General features: G+C 46.5%; 1 protein-coding gene across 1 annotated transcript in view; it reads right to left on the bottom strand.

The window, feature by feature from the left end:
* Positions 1-16,084, bottom strand: part of POMT2 (protein O-mannosyltransferase 2) — a 44,254-nt gene continuing 28,170 nt past the window's right edge. The window contains exons 11-21 of the mRNA XM_065871955.1: positions 10,162-10,231; positions 8,382-8,460; positions 6,850-7,001; positions 6,313-6,404; positions 5,325-5,401; positions 2,764-2,835; positions 2,422-2,481; positions 2,225-2,330; positions 1,245-1,385; positions 956-1,070; positions 1-106 (exon numbers count right to left, since the gene is read on the bottom strand). Coding sequence (XP_065728027.1) covers positions 1-106; positions 956-1,070; positions 1,245-1,385; positions 2,225-2,330; positions 2,422-2,481; positions 2,764-2,835; positions 5,325-5,401; positions 6,313-6,404; positions 6,850-7,001; positions 8,382-8,460; positions 10,162-10,231 — 1,070 coding nt within the window. The remainder of the gene's footprint in view (positions 107-955; positions 1,071-1,244; positions 1,386-2,224; positions 2,331-2,421; positions 2,482-2,763; positions 2,836-5,324; positions 5,402-6,312; positions 6,405-6,849; positions 7,002-8,381; positions 8,461-10,161; positions 10,232-16,084) is intronic.

The following is a 16,084-nucleotide window of genomic DNA, read 5'->3' as shown; positions in this document are numbered from 1 at the left end:
TCAAAAGTCCCATGATTCCAGCCACCTTAGTCCTGCCATCGGACTTCGGGGGTCCGGGGCTAGCGGACCAACCATCCCATATGCCAGAGGATGGAAGAGGTAGAAGCTGAGGGAGAGAACCCAGGGGGAGGCAGTGGGCGCCCTGCCGCCTCAGTGGAGGCGAGGTGCCCTGCAGACCCGTGAGATTCAGCTCCTCCTGCCGGGGCTCATCGGACCCTCTCTACCTACAAGACCCACCCCTTTTGGTCACCATGTCTGCGTGAGTTTGCCACCTGGCCATACCAGAGGCTGTGAACTTGGAAGAGGTTGGTTTAATGCCAGTGAGGGAAAGGGCTCTTCCCAAGAGGCCCAGGAGACAGAGAAGTCCAGGGTCTGGTCATGGACTGTTCGGCCCAGACCTTTTGTTAAAATGTGGAAATGCTCCCGGGCCTCAGGCCCCCGATTCCCTGCTCAGGCTTTTATGTTGCCCCACCGCCCCTAAAGGCCAGTGATTCTCAGCGCGGATCTGTGAGGCCTGTGAGGTGGGGAAGAGGGCGGCTTACCAAACAACACCCCCTCCTAGTCATTCTGAGCCCTACCACAGCCCGGGCGCCCCTCCACCACCCGCTCCCTCACCCCACTGAGAGCTGTTCTGGCTGGGAGCCACGGGACTCAAGAGGGGCGCCCTCCCACGTGAGCCGGAGTGGTCCATAAGCTGGGAGCCACTGGCAGGAGGAAAGAATGCAGAGAGGTAGCCCGTGCTTCGCCCATCTGGCTGCACATTCGGGTCACGTGGGGAGCTTTAAAAACTGTGGCTGGACCACAGGACCCAAACTGGGCTCAACTGAATCAGAACCTCTGGAGATGGAGCCGGACACCAGTGTGCTTCAAAAGCATGCCAGGGGGTTCTAAAACGCACCTGGGACCGAGGCCTCAGTGCTGGGGGGCAGCAATGCAAGGTGCAGGGGGCGCTCACCTGTAGGCAATTCCCAGGAGCAGGCTCAGGATCCCCAGTGTGTGTACGTGCCCGGCCAGAGAAAAGGAGGCCAGGCTCCAGGCGCAGAGCCGCAGGAGTATGTCCCACAGAAGGCCTGTGGAAGGAAGAGAAACCTCGCACCGGTCCAGCAGAGGATGCCTTCCGGGGAGGCAGCAGACGGAGCACCCCAGGTCGGGGAAGCAGAGGGCTCCCTCCAGCGCGGGCACTCCATGGTGGCCTCCTCCCCGGCCCCGCCCTCATTCCCCAGGCCCAGGAGGGCAGCGCTGACCTGTCAGCATGCTGGAGAAGAGCATGGCGGGGAAGTAGTGGTGGAAGTAGAGGATCCGGCCCATCAGGAAGAACGGGAAGTAATGCATCATCCAGCCCAGCAGGAGCTGCCCGCCTCCTTGCAGCAGGACCTGGGACAGCCCTGGGCCCCAAGCAGCACAGCCCGGTCAGCCGACAGGGAGGGGGCAGAGAGCCTGGTCTAGCCCAGCTCTGCCCCTTCCTTGCTGTGTGATTTGCATAAGCCTTCCTTCTCTCCTCTGCCCAAGCTGAACAATCCTACAGCAGCTGGCAGGAGAGGAGCAACTGCTTGTTACCCGGCCCAGGGAGGCCTCGGCACCCACGGCAGGGGCGCCAAACCCCAGCAGCAGGCAGCCTGGCCTCCAGCTCCAGCTCCCATATCTCTGCTGTCACGCAGGTCTTTGCAGCAGCAGACGGGGCGGAGGTGCGGGCAGAGGTAAGGACGGAGGTGGGAGAGGGGGCGGTCGGGGACTATGTCTGTTCAGACGCGGAGCTGCAGAGGCAGAGAGAGCCTGTGTGAATGTCTCAGATGCTGTGGCCCACGGCCTGGGGGCTGCTCTCTACGTGACTAGAGGACAGGGCCATGGGACGAGGAAGGGGCAGAAGAGAAAAGGTGGGAAGCTCTGCATAGAACATAGAGGTCAAAAGTGAAGGCTCTGAACTCAGTCGGCTAGGGTGTGAACCTCAGTTCTATCCCTTACTGGGACAAGTTTCCTAACCTCTTTGTGCCTTGGTTTCCTAATCCATAAAGCAGGAGTAATAAACTCTACTTTATACGGTTGTTGGGAGGATGTAGTGTTTAACACAGCACTGGGCTTTTGGTGACTGAGTTCTAAAAAGCAAAAGAGGAGGGAAGAAGGGGAGGGAAAGGCAAAGGAAGGGTCATCAGCAGGCGGGCCCTCCCCGAGTGCAGGCGCCCTCCTGACTGCTAGGTGGGAGGGCAGGAGAGCCCAGGGACCTGACCTTCAACCTCGGCAGGCAGACGTGCCCCTCTCTGCAGAGCCACAGCAAAGATGCTCCCTGAGAGCAGGTAGAGGGCGATGCTCAGCAGATTCAGCCACCAAACCACCTGCAGGGAAACGAGAACAGGAGGGTGAGAGAAAGCAGCAGCTCTCCACGGGCACAGCTCAGGGCCCAAAGCGCGGTGCGCGGGCACTCACCGGGTTGCCGAGCAGATACACTCGGAAGTCGGTGTCATTGATCCCTGAGAAGCGCAGGCCCTGTGGAGCAGAGGACACGCTGCTGGCCCAGAGCTCAGCTCCTCCCAGCCCCACGAGTTCCAGGAGGAGGAAGACGAGTCACCCTTCATAGACAGGGAGCCCTGACGGGAGGCTCGGAGTGGGCGCCTTCTACGGGAGCTCCCTGGGAAGGCTGATCCATATCGGGGCAGAAGACAGAGCCCGCCTCTGGCCACCCCGAGCCAGGCGAGGCCGCGCCCTGCGCCCCCAGCGCACCCCACGTCCACCAAATCTCAACGCCCTCTTTCTTGCCTCAGGCCCTACCTGATAGTTGATAGGCCAGTGCCAGGGTTTGGACGTGAACTCGTTGTCTTTGGGTTTGAGGCCATTGTTCCCCTGCAGGAAAGTGGCAAAGAAAAGCTAGTCAAAGCAGAGCTCTAGAAGGCTGACAGGAACGTGAGGGATGGGGATCTGAGGTGTGGCCAGGTGTCAAGAGAAACCCTCTCTCCTCTCCCCTCTCCTTCCCTTGCAGGGAAGGATCAGGTGCTCATCCTCAGTCACTGCCCACCTGCTTACAAAAACTGACTTACTTTTCCCAACAAGCAAGCCTCCATGTCCCAGCAAAGACAGTCCATTCAGACCCTCTCTGCTCGAGAGAAAGAGGAATGAGAGACTTGTTTCCCACAGGCACAAAATACATATCCGTCTCCAGGCCAAGGATAAGGTGTCAAGAGGATGAGATGGGGCATATAAAATCAGGGCTGACTCACTTGTTCCCTTGGAAGGCCAATTTCAAACACAAACCCGGAAACACAAACCCAGAAACTCTAAGTTCCTGGACTTTGAAAAAGTTACTTTAGCCTAGTGTATCTCAGCGTTTTTTCCCATTATTGCCTGCCCCCCCTCAACCGTTTTAAGACATCTATTCCCTAAACACTCCCCCACCATGACATTTTAAAGAAATTTTTATTGAGGCATAATTGATATATAACATATTAGTTTCAGATATACAACATAATGATTTAATATTTGTATATATTGCAAAACAATCACCACAATAAGTCCCCTCATGACACTTTAATACCATAGCTATTCTGTATGTCTGTTTACATAATGCAGGAATACCTGTGCTTTATACATTAAAAAGTTACGGGCTTTTCTTCTTCTTCCAACCCTCCAAGAATACATTTTACCCCCAGGGAGCGATATCGCTCTGGTTGAGAATGCACACTTTAGCCTGAAGGACCCATTTAGTCCAACAGCCAAGAATACCCAACAACCTGTCTCTAAATGGCAAAATCAGGCCTTTCCTAGAACAAGAAGGAAAAGGAGCAGGATCCTGGGTCCTACCCAGCAGGATGGCGTCAGCCTCAGCATCAGGACAGACTGAAAGTCACTCCCAAGAAGGGCAGTGAGGTGCTAGGAGTTAGGCTGGGGTTTCTCCACCTCGGCCCTATTGACATTTGGGGCTGGAGAAGTCTGGTGTGGGCTGGCCTGTGCCGTGTAGGGTGTTCAGCATCCCTGGCCTCTACTCACTAGATGCCAGAAGCATTCCTAGCCCTCCATGATGCCAGCCAAAAATGTCTCCAGACATTGTTAAATATCCCCTCAGAGGCAAAAATCGCCCTCTATTGAGAACCACTGGCCTAGCCCGAGAAAGATCCAGGTCTGGTTCAGTGAACCACCACCCAGTGCCTTACTAACCCAACTCCTTGGGTCTTGGGAATCATTTGCAGGCCTCCCTACGGTGGCCGGATTGATCCTCCAGGGTTAAAAGTGCCAGTGGGGTGTCACGCCCAAAGGGGCCAGCTGCACAGCCCCTGAACCACCATGGCCATCTGAAGGGCCTTGGAATGAAGAATGAATCATTCTGGACCCCAGAGCAGCTGCTGAGGGCAATCAGTTCCTTCAACCAGTCCAGTCCAGTCCCAAACCCAGGCGCTCCAGCCAGAGCTATACCCAGCCAAGGGCATCCTACACATTAAACTCTTAAGAAATCCAGCTCCTTTAGTAAACCAAGAAACGGAAGGAAGGAAAATCTGTAACCATTACAGGCATGTGTATCTGGACATTGCTCTCTGTGCTTAATGCCTAGTGGGCTTATTCCAGCCAACCTCAGCAGGCTGGGCAGCCTTCTCCACCCAGGCCTTAGGCCCTCTGCTCAGCTGGCAGAAGCCCTGTCCCCTGCAGTTTCTATAGTCCAGACAATTTTGATCTCTCTCCCCATCCTGACTCTACATCAGTTGAATAAGAAAGGTTCCTTATGTCCCTTTTCTTCTTTGACTCTACCTCTTAGATAATGAAAGAAAAAATGAGACTATTTATTTAGACTTAGTCTTAAAATTCTACCCATCCTAACTAATCCTCATTTCATATGATGGAATCACCTACCAGTGTCTCATGAGTTTCAACCAAGGGCACTATGATTTTCAGGAGCTCTGCCACTTCAACAGACGTGAGACTCACTTAGAGACAGAGGAGTGTAGTGGTAACTAGCACTGGCTCTGAAGGCCTGGATCCACCTCTTACATTTAGCTGTGTGGCCCTGGGCAAGTTCCTTAACCTCTGTGCCTCAATTCCCTCATCTGTAAACTGGGAACGATAACCTCTGGAGGACTGTAATAAGTATTAAGTTAATATATGTGCAGTGCTTAGAGTCGTGCCTGGCACATAAGAGCTACATAAGTGTTCATCATCATTACCGTCACCATCATCGCCACCACCATTCAATGCCTTTGAAGACCAAGTAAGCCAGTACAGGTGAAGACACTAAGTCCTCCACAAGGGGGCAGTGGGTCTATACCAAGGTTACTGATCCATGATCCAAATTTGTGGATGCCCAAGAGCTCTTAGAGAAGCCACCAAATGGGAAGGGGCCACAGTACCCGGATCATCACCATGTGGGCCTCCAGCATTATCTCAGGAAAACTGGGCTGCAGCACGTCCAGGCTGATGTTCGGCACTAGAAAAAGAAATGACAGGGGCGTAAACCTTTCTCACACACCCCCTCCTCATGGCTGTCTGTCCATGGTATCCACACTGCTGTCAGGGTCTGAGTGTAGCCTTCCCGACAAGCTAACAAGCAGGTGAGAGTGTTGAGGAGACAGAAGGACAGGGACCGAGCCCGTCTCATTCACCAAGGCATCCCCAGGGCCCCACATGGCTCCCAGCATCTAAACAAAGAGCTGTTTAATTACTTAGTTAATTAGCTGGTTGGTTAAATTAGGTGGTAAAAAGAATGAAATGGGAAGCATGAAGAGGAGAAATCAAGCAGAAGCGCGAAGGGGGTAGCTTAAGAGGACAGATGATGAATCCAGACACTCGTTGAGTTGAAGATGACACAGGAGTGGAAATGTCAATTGGAGCCTGGTAGTATAAATATGGGGATCAGATCAAGGGCTGCAGCCATTGCTTTCTGTAAAAGCTTTGGCTGGATGTGGGGAGGGGAGGAGCCTACACAGGGGCAGAAAGGGAAAGAAACGGCCTGCTCTAAGCCTTGAGGGTGGGGAGGTAACCACAGAGGGGATAGAATAGCCCAGGAGGCAAGCAGATGGACCTGCATTATAGGCGGCAAGAGAGTCATATCCAGCGGGAGGCAAGGAAAGTAACCAGAGACAACCAGCTCTGGCCCCGAGTGAGGTCATAGGTCACTTTAGGGAGAGGAGTTTAAAGAGGATGGGAAGTTTGAGTGGATGGGGAGAAAAAAGGAGCTCCCTATCTAGACAATTCATATGAAGAGATTAGGTTTAAAAAAGGAAGAAAATGGCAACAATAAGATAAAGTGGCAGCAGAGTTTGTAAAGGTTTCTTTTCCTAAGATGAGTTACTTAGAAATGTTCCCTTCAGAGCCAGCCCAGGACACGGCCTCACTCACATTTGGGATTGATATGGTCTTCCACGTTCCAGATGGAGTTGAGGGTTTCCTTTAGGTATGGAGTGCAGGTGACTTCCAACTGCTCCCAGCCCCTGTGAAAAGTAGTCACAGATGTCTCTCAGAAGACCTGAAACCCACCGGAGAGTAACACTGCCAACTGCTCTTCAATCTACGGCGCCCCTCTCTTTCCAACCCAGTAGCCATGCTTTTTTCAGCCTCACACTTTCATATTCCACAACTATCCCAGGAAGAGTCGAGCACACAACATTCCCATTTTAGAAAGAGACACAGATCCAGAGAGTTATCACAAGCCAGATGTACAAATGCTCAACTATTACAGCACACGAAACACCAAAGAAACTCTGGAGCTCTGGGCTCCACAAAACTCCTGATGCCTTTCCTCCCTCCATTCACCACAAAGAAAAAGCAGACCTGAGGTGAACATCGACCACTGCGAAATGGAAGTTTTGGGTATACTCGTAGTGTGAAAGGAAAAGCATGAGCCACTAATGGGACATCAAAACCCCAGAGACTCACCACTTGGGCAGGACCTTTCCCGAGGAGCCCAGGACACAACCTGTCACCAGATGGATGAGGCGAATTCGACTTCTCAGCACTTTGATTCGGTTTCCAAATTTTCTGTTTACAACCTCAATCCTCCAGAAGTCATTTGAGTCTCCTGTCCCATTCTGCCACATAAATCAAGAAAAAAATACAAAGAAAGTAAGATGACTTTAGAGAAGACGTATCAGAAAAGGGAGATGGTCACCCTTTCAGATGCCATCATGTTACAGTTTGGTCAAAGACCAAACTGGCCTAAATGACTGAGGTGGGAAAGGGAACGAGAGGGCCATAGAAATATACCAAGTGACTGCCATTGTCCCAGCACTCGCGATTACAACCAAGAAAAGTAGTATAATTCCTCGAACCTTAAGTCTAATTCTTCACTTTACAGAACTAGAGTTTAAGTTCTAAATAAATGTTTTTGCCCTTAAACTAAACTCAAGACATCACCGTGTGCCAACAGAAATAAATTTGGGCTATTTGCATCCATTACTGGTGGCCATGGGGACACTCACTCATCGAAGAAAGGTCTGGCCTAGATATCGTACTGTGGAAATTAAGACAGTTGTGTCTAATTCTCCTCAGGAAATGCCCACCAGAAAAAGATGAAGTTCAGAGTCTTGGCTCTAGTATAATGTGGGATGAGCAAATAGAAAGAGGGTTGGGAATTCCACCTTAAGGAACCCAGAATCTTTACTGAAGCACCAAAGCCCTTGGAAGGAAACGTAACAGATAGTCATAAATCTACTTTCCCACTAGTTGTTTCTGTTTTCAAATTACTCCCCAAGCCATAAATACTCATAGAGCTTCCTCTATGAACTGCATCACCCCAGGGCAGTAAAAATTCAAAGCAATGGGGACAATATCCCTCTGTGGAACAGGGAAGTAATCCTTAAAAATAAAGCCAATGAGGGCTTCCCTGGTGGCACAGTGGTTGAGAGTCTGCCTGCCGATGCAGGGGACACGGGTTCGTGCCCCAGTCCGGGAAGATCCCACATGCCGCGGAGCGGCTGGGCCCGTGAGCCATGGCCGTTGAGCCTGCGCGTCTGGAGCCTGTGCTCCGCAATGGGAGAGGCCACAACAGTGAGAGGCCCGCGTACCGCAAAAAAAAATAAAATAAAAAAATAAAGCCAATGAGAATTTGGAATCTGGCAAAGGATAAACTTGTATATTCATCTGGGGTCATATTGTGGCCCTGTGGCTTCTAAGTATAATATGATTTTAAAAGAGACCCTTACAGTATTCATATTTGACATTTATTAAGTGTCAGAACATAAAAATGGCATGGTAATTATGGGAGGCAAGAGATGGAAACAAATAGACTTCATAGGCTGCCTTTCCCACAGCAAAAAGCCTAGCCAGAAAGTTCCTAAATGTTAAGAGTCCCTGTGCAGCCAATCGTTAGGAACATTCCAGAATTCTGGGGAGGATGTGTTCCGCCACATGGCCCTGAGCCAGGCCCCACAGTTTTTGACATCCTGCTGACACTCGAGTGGCTCACTTACTATGCCATAGCCTGTGACCTGATAGTGCTTCCGGGTCAGGGGGGCCTCGTGATAGTGACTGTGCAAGTTCCGAGAAGTCCTAGAAATTAAAAGAGAGAAGTGCCACTATCCTGAAGAAAAGAGATGTGCAATGTTTCTTCTTTCACCAAGGCTACTCAGAGTCATCTGTTTGGATAAGAAAAATTAGAATCCAAACCATTAAATCCAACGTATCGCAAGGGACAGATGGTAAGAGTACTGGACCATATGCCAAGAAAGGGGCTTCACTTCCTGTTCGCCCCACAACTTCAGGTGGGGGGCAGGGGGATGACTGAACACATTGGTGGCTTTGAGGCAAGCTAGCCTGACTTAAGAGGCAGGTTTAGGGAGAAGAAAATTAAAATTTGTAATCTATGTATGCCTGAGATAGGTAAACTTCCTCCCTACCATCTATGCTTTCTACTCCTATCACCAGTTTTACAAAGTAGGGATCTGTGGGGGAAGTGGAGGGTTTAATTTAGATTTTGTTTACTTTGTGCTTTTTGTAATAATCCTTACTTTTATCCATAATAAGTAATCAATGTTCATTATAAAAATATTGGAAATTTGCAAAAATAAAATTTAGTTAATAAATTTTAATTTATTTAAAAAATTAAAATTTTAAGTATCCATAATCTTACTGACTAGGGAAAAAACACTGCTCATAGCTTTTCTATATGTATATTTAAAAATCCCTGATTTAAAAAAAAAAATTCTGTATCTGACAATTCATATGAAATTTTTGCAGGGCTGCTTCTGTTGCCTATTTTTCCTGCTCATTCTTGCACATGGTGCCCTATTTCCTTGTGTGCTTAGTTATTTTTTACTGTGTACTATTCACTGTCACTGGAAAACTATTTATAGGAATGGATAACCATGTATTTCCCAAAAGAGGATTAACATTTGCTTTTAGCCAGGCACCTAGGGAACATTACCACAGTCTTAGGACCATGTTCATTTAAATTCATGGCCTGAAGATTTTGAGACCATCCAGGTGAAATGAATTTGGGTTGCAAATCCATGTGAAGATCAACTGGTAATTACAACTTCTCAGGAACCAGATTTAGTGCCCCTACCAACCTCACCCCCAGCCCTGCTCTCCCAAACACACTCTGGATATAGGTAGATAGGGCGGATTTATCCTAACCCTAAGCCTTTGGGGGTTACAAATTTTGGGGAAGATCACAATAATTTACCACTTCGGGTGAGCCTAGAGCTTTGACTTTAAAACTTCTTCTCTCTAGAGGCAGTCAAAACCCAAAAATCAAAACTCAAGATTGTGGGTTCAAGGCAGAAGTGGCCACAGTGTCCCACTTTTTCTCTGGATTCCCCCTTTCACTGAGATTTTGACCTAGTAACTCCTTACTATCTTGTCAGTTCTTTATGCTTTTAAGATGTTTCTACATTTTCCAGCATTTTTAGTCATTCTCAGTGAGAACACTGGTTAAATGAACTAGTTTGCCATATTCAGAAACAGACTCCTATACCTTTCTCAAGGCAGCCGCTTAAGAAAAAGCTTTGGGCAACTCAATTTTTTTCTTTCTTCCCCCTAGGAAAAGGGCAGTTGAAAGGTACCTTCAAAATCCAAAGCTTCCCAAAGCCAAAATAGGCAAAGTAATCATTCTCCCATTCTAGCACAGCAGCCTTGTTCCATTTACTAGAGCCTCATCCACATTTGACTTCTGTTTATTTCCAGCTTAAAAGAGCTCTGTACCTTTGATGCTCATGCCACTCATTTATCCCAAAGAGCAAATTTACTTACTCTTTGTGTTCTAGTCGAATGACGTCTCCATGTCTTACAAACTCCACAGGGAGTGAAGGGTCTAGGGGATCTGTCAAGAAGAAACAAGCATTGATGTCTGAAACCGTTCACTCATTAAGCTAGCATTAATTAAAGACCTACCGGTAAAGAGTTATAGTACAACGTGGTATGCGCATGAGGTACTGACAGAGTGCTGTGGGACCAAAGTGAACTGTCTCAGAGGATGAGGGAAGGGCATCCCAGAGATAATGACTGAAAAGACTCTCAAAGGAGAGGGAGAACTTGTCAGGTGAGCAAGTGGGGAAAAGCCAGAGAGGTATGAAAGAGCAAAACTCATCTGAATCAGTGGCAAATGAATTCACATGGTTAGGGAGGGTGGGCAGGAAGGAGAGTGGGAATAGGTGAGGGTATGGACAAACGGGGCCAGACTGTGTATGCCATGCTAGGAAATGTGGCCTTTATCTGACAAGCACTGAAGCCCCCACTAGAGGATTTTTAAGCTGAGAAGCTAAATAGTAAGATTTTCCTTTTAGAAGTAAAAATATAGTCTTCCAAATATGAATTCCATGCAAAAGACCATTTGCCCAGCTCTCTTCAAAATCAAATGTTAAACCCTGCATATTTGGCCAGTGATTATCTTGTCTCTGGCTATAGACTTGATAAACGTGAGGCAAAGAAAATGATGAGAGAAAAGAACTACTTCTGTATCGTCAAGAAGTCAAGACCATTGAGGATCTAGAAAAGTGATGACAGTGGAAAAGGAGTTGGCAGTAATCACAGCAACACAGAAGGTCCTTGCAAATTTCTGTCCCAGGCAGTAGACACTAACACTCAAGGTCAGGAAAGACAAATCTGCCAGGACAAATCACTGGCTCTCAAGAGAATTAGAGAACTCAACCGTAGAAATGCCCATTCCTGGGCTGCCTTCTAAGGTCTCTTAAGAAGAATAATCAGGACTTCCCTGGTGGCACAGTGGTTAAGAATCCGCCTGCCAATGCAGGGGACACAGGTTCGATCCCTGGTCCAGGAAGATCCCACATGCCGCAGAGCAACTAAACCTGTGCACCACAACTACTGAGCCTGTGCTCTAGAGCCCATGAGCCACAACCACTGAGCCTGCAAGCCACAACTACGGAGGCTGCGAGCCACAACTACTGAAGCCCACGCTCCCTAGAGCCCGTGCTCCACAACAAAAGAAGCCACTGCAATGAGAAGCCCGTGCACTGCAACCAAGAGTGGCCCCTGCTCACTGCAACCAGAGAAAGCCTGTGCACAGCAACGAAGACCCAACACAGCCAAAAATAAATTAATAAATTAATTTAAAAAAAGAAGAAGAATCAGCAAGATGACAAATCAAATAAGTCAAAGGGGAGGGAAGTTTTACTTAATATGGATCTGTGGGGGAGGGGCACTTATGGCCATCAAGAACACAAAGACCTTTGTCTAGAGTTCCCCCTTCCCAGAATGCCTGTAGTGATCTGCCTTCACATGAATCCTTAGTCACTGGAGTGATATGCAGCCACCTTAACCTGGAAGCCACAGTGGAATAACAGAACAGGGACGTTCAAAGACTTGGTCCGTGCCCACATGACTTTAGAAGGAAAGCTGGTCTTCCCTCAGAACCCCTCATTGCAACAGACCGCTTATGTTTGGCCTGTTGAATCAAAACACAATCTGTAACAGTACTATAAGGGACAGAAATAGATCCTGCCCAATGGTGTCATAATTTATATTACCGAGGAGTAGGATGCAAAGACAGTGGTCATACGGGCCACGTTTCAAGGCTAAAAACCATGGCAATAAAGGGAGGTGGCGAAAGAAGCAGAGAAGGTAAATTTAGATGAGCAGCTGCCCACTTCCCCACAAAGGCCAGGAGCAGCTGACTCGAGACAGGCTGAGCCAGGTGGTGTTTGCTGAGGAGAGAACACCTGTGGCATGAGACAATCAGAAGGTGAGCGGGAGATGCCCTCTGTTCTGTTCTCTTGCTGGCAGCAGCGAAAGGCACAGTCTGCAGGTAGCCAGCTGTCTGACCGAAAAACCAGAAGATCCAGACATAGCCCTTGTCACAAAGCCCTGGGAGCCCCATAGGTGTGCTTCAGAGCAGCTTCACCCTGGCCTGTCAGAGGCAGATGCGCAGGCATTGAGGGAGGTCCCAGGCACCAGCCTAGACGAGCCCAGCCACAGGGCTGGCAGGCCCGCAGATCTCCAACAGACTGGCCCAGGCCTGGGATGACCAGTGGGCAGCAGCCCTCTATCACATCCAGACAACCTGAGCTGTACCACATGCTGGGGTCTGCAAGGCTTGGTGTGCTCTAAATCAGAAATGAAAGCAGCCACAGTGTGCCCCAGGCACGTGTCCAGGTAACCTCTTCTGGATTAAGTCTGAGCCTCAGCTGTCTGAGTCCCATATATATGCTGTCTACAAGAGGCCCACTTCAGACCTAGAGACACATACAGACTGAAAGTGAGGGGATGGAAAAAGATATTCCATGCACTTGGAAATCAAAAGAAAGCTGGAGTAGCAATACTCATATCAGATAAAATAGACTAGAAAATAAAGATGTTACAAGAGACAAGGAAGGACACTACATAATGATCAAGGGATCAATCCAAGAAGAAGATATAACAATTATGAATATATATGCACCCAACATAGGAGCACCTCAATACATAAGGCAACTGCTAACAGCTATAAAAGAGGAAATCGACAGTAACACAACAATAGTGGGGGACTTTTAACACCTCACTTACACCAGTGGACAGATCATCCAAACAGAAAATTAATAAGGAAACACAAGCTTTAAATGACACAACAGACCAGATAGATTTAATTGATATTTATAGGACATTCCATCCAAAAACAACAGATTACACTTTCTTCTCAAGTGCACACAGAACATTCTCCAGGATAGATCACATCTTGGGTCACAAATCAAGCCTCAGTAAATTTAAGAAAATTGAAATCATATCAAGCATCTTTTCTGACCAAATGCTATGAGATTAGATATCCATTACAGGGAAAAAACCATAAAAAACACAAACACATGGAGGCTAAACAGTATGTTACTAAATAACCAAGAGATCACTGAAGAAATCAAAGAGGAAATCAAAAAATACCTAGAGACAAATGACAACGAAAAGACTATGATCCAAAACCTATGGGATGCAGCAAAAGCAGTTCTAAGGGGGAAGTTTATAGCTATACAAGCCTACCTAAAGAAATAAGAAAAATCTCAAACAATCTAACCTTACACCTAAAGAAACTAGAGAAACAAGAAGAAAACAGAATCCAAAGTTAGTAGAAGGAAAGAAATCATAAATATCAGAGCAGAAATAAATGAAATAGAAACGAAAACAATAGCAAAGATCAATAAAACTAAAAGCTGGTTCTTTGAGAAGATAAACAAAATTGATAAACCATTAGCCAGACTCATCAAGAAAAAGAGGGAGAGGACTCAAATCAATAAAATTAGAAATGAAAAAGGAGAAGTTACAACAGACACCACAGAAATACAAAGCATCCTAAGAGACTACAACAAGCAACTCTATGCCAATAAAATGGACAACGTGGAAGAAATGGACAAATTCTTAGAAACGTATAACCTTCCAAGACTGAACAGGGAAGAAATAGAAAATATGAACAGACCAATCACAAGTAATGAAATTGAAACTGTGATTAAAAATCTTGCAACAGGGCTTCCCTGGTGGCGCAGTGGTTGAGAGTCCGCCTGCTGATGCAGGGGACACAGGTTCATGCCCCGGTCCAGGAAGATCCCACATGCCATGGAGCGGCTGGGCCCGTGAGCCATGGCCACTGAGCCTGCACGTCTGGATCCTGTGCTCCGCAACAGGAGATGCCACAATAGTGAGAGGCCCGCGTACCGCAAAAAAAAAAAAAAAAAATCTTGCAACAAACAAAAGTCCAGGACCAGATGCCTTCACAAGCAAATTCTATCAAACATTTAGAGAAGAGCTAATACCCATCCTTCTCAAACTCTTCCAAAAAATTGCAGAGGAAGGAACACTCCCAAACCCATTCTATGAGGCCACCATCACCCTGATACCAAAACCAGAAAAAGATACTACAAAAAAAGAAAATTACAGACCAATATCACTCATGAATATACATGCAAAAATCCTCAACAAAATACTAGCAAACGGAATCCAACAATACTTTGAAAGGATCATACACCACGATCAAGCCGGATTTATCCCAGGGATGCAAGGATTCTTCAATATACTCAAATCAATCAATGTGATACACCATATTAACAAACTGAAGGAGAAAAACCATATGATCATCTCAATAGATGCAGAAAAAACTTTTGACAAAATTCAACACCCATTTATGATAAAAACTCTCCAGAAAGTGGGCATAGAGGGAACCTACCTCAACATAATAAAGGCCACATACGACAAACCCACAGCAAACATCATTCTCAATGGTGAAAAGCTGAAAGCATTTCCTCTAAGATCAGGAACAAGACAAGGGTGTCCACTCTCACCACTATTATTCAACATGGTCTTGGAAGTCCTAGCCACAGCAATCAGAGAAGAAAAAGAAATAAAAGGAATACAAATTGGAAAAGAAGAAGTAAAACTGTCACTGTTTGCAGATGACATGGTACTATACATAGAGAATCCTAAAGATGCCACCAGAAAACTACTAGAGCTAATCAATGAATTCGGTAAAGTTGCAGGACACAAAATTAATGCACAGAAATCTCTTGCATTTCTATACACTAATGATGAAAAATCTGAAAGAGAAATTAAGGAAACACTCCCATTTACCACTGTAACAAAAAGAATAAAATACCTAGGAATAAACCTACCTAGGGAGACAAAAGACCTGTATGCAGAAAACTATAAGACACTGATGAAAGAAATTAAAGACGATACAAACAGATGCAGAGATATATACCATGTTTTTGGATTGGAAGAATCAATATTGTGAATATGACTATACTACCCAAAGCAATCTACAGATTCAATGCAATCCCTATCAAAGTACCAATGGCATTTTTTACAGAACTAGAACAAAAAGTCTTAAAATCTGTATGGAGACACTAAAGACCCCGAATAGCCAAAGCAGTCTTGAGGGAAAAAAACGGAGCTGGAGGAATCAGACTCCCTGACTTCAGACTATACTACAAAGCTACAGTAATCAAGATAATATGGTACTGGCACAAAACCAGAAATATAGATCAATGGAACAGGATAGAAAGCCCAGAGATAAACCCACGCACCAACGGTCATCTAATCTATGACAAAGGAGGCAAGGATATACAACAGAGGAAAGACAGTCTCTTCAATAAGTGATGCTGGGAAAACTGGACAGCTACATGTAAAAGAATGAAATTAGAACACTCCCTAACACCATACACAAAAATAAACTCAAAATGGATTAGAGACCTAAATGTAAGATTGGACACTATAAAACTCTTAGAGGAAAACAGAGGAAGAACACTCTTTGACATAAATCACAGCAAGATCTTTTTTGATCCACCTCCTAGAGTAATGGAAATAAAAACAAAAATAAACAAATGGGACCTAATGAAACTTAAAAGCTTTTGCAAAGCAAGGGAAACTACAAACAAGACAAAAAGACAACCCTCAGTCAGAATGGGAGAAAATATTTGCAAACGAACCAATGGACAAAGGATTAATCTCCAAAATATATAAACAGCTCATGCAGCTCAATATTAAAAAAACAAACAACCCAATCCAAAAATGGGCAGAAGACCTAAATAGAGATTTCTCCAAAGAAGACATACAGATGGCCAAGAAGCACATGAAAAGCTGCTCAACATCACTAATTATTAGAGAAATGCAAATCAAAACTACAATGAGGTATCACCTCACACCAGGTAGAAAGGGCATCATCAGAAAATCTACAAACAACAAATGCTGGAGAGGGTGTGGA

The sequence above is a fragment of the Phocoena phocoena genome, chromosome 2 (assembly GCF_963924675.1).
Source record: "Phocoena phocoena chromosome 2, mPhoPho1.1, whole genome shotgun sequence".
In the NCBI taxonomy this organism is placed as follows: domain Eukaryota; kingdom Metazoa; phylum Chordata; class Mammalia; order Artiodactyla; family Phocoenidae; genus Phocoena; species Phocoena phocoena.
This window is presented reverse-complemented; position numbering and strand designations above follow the sequence as displayed.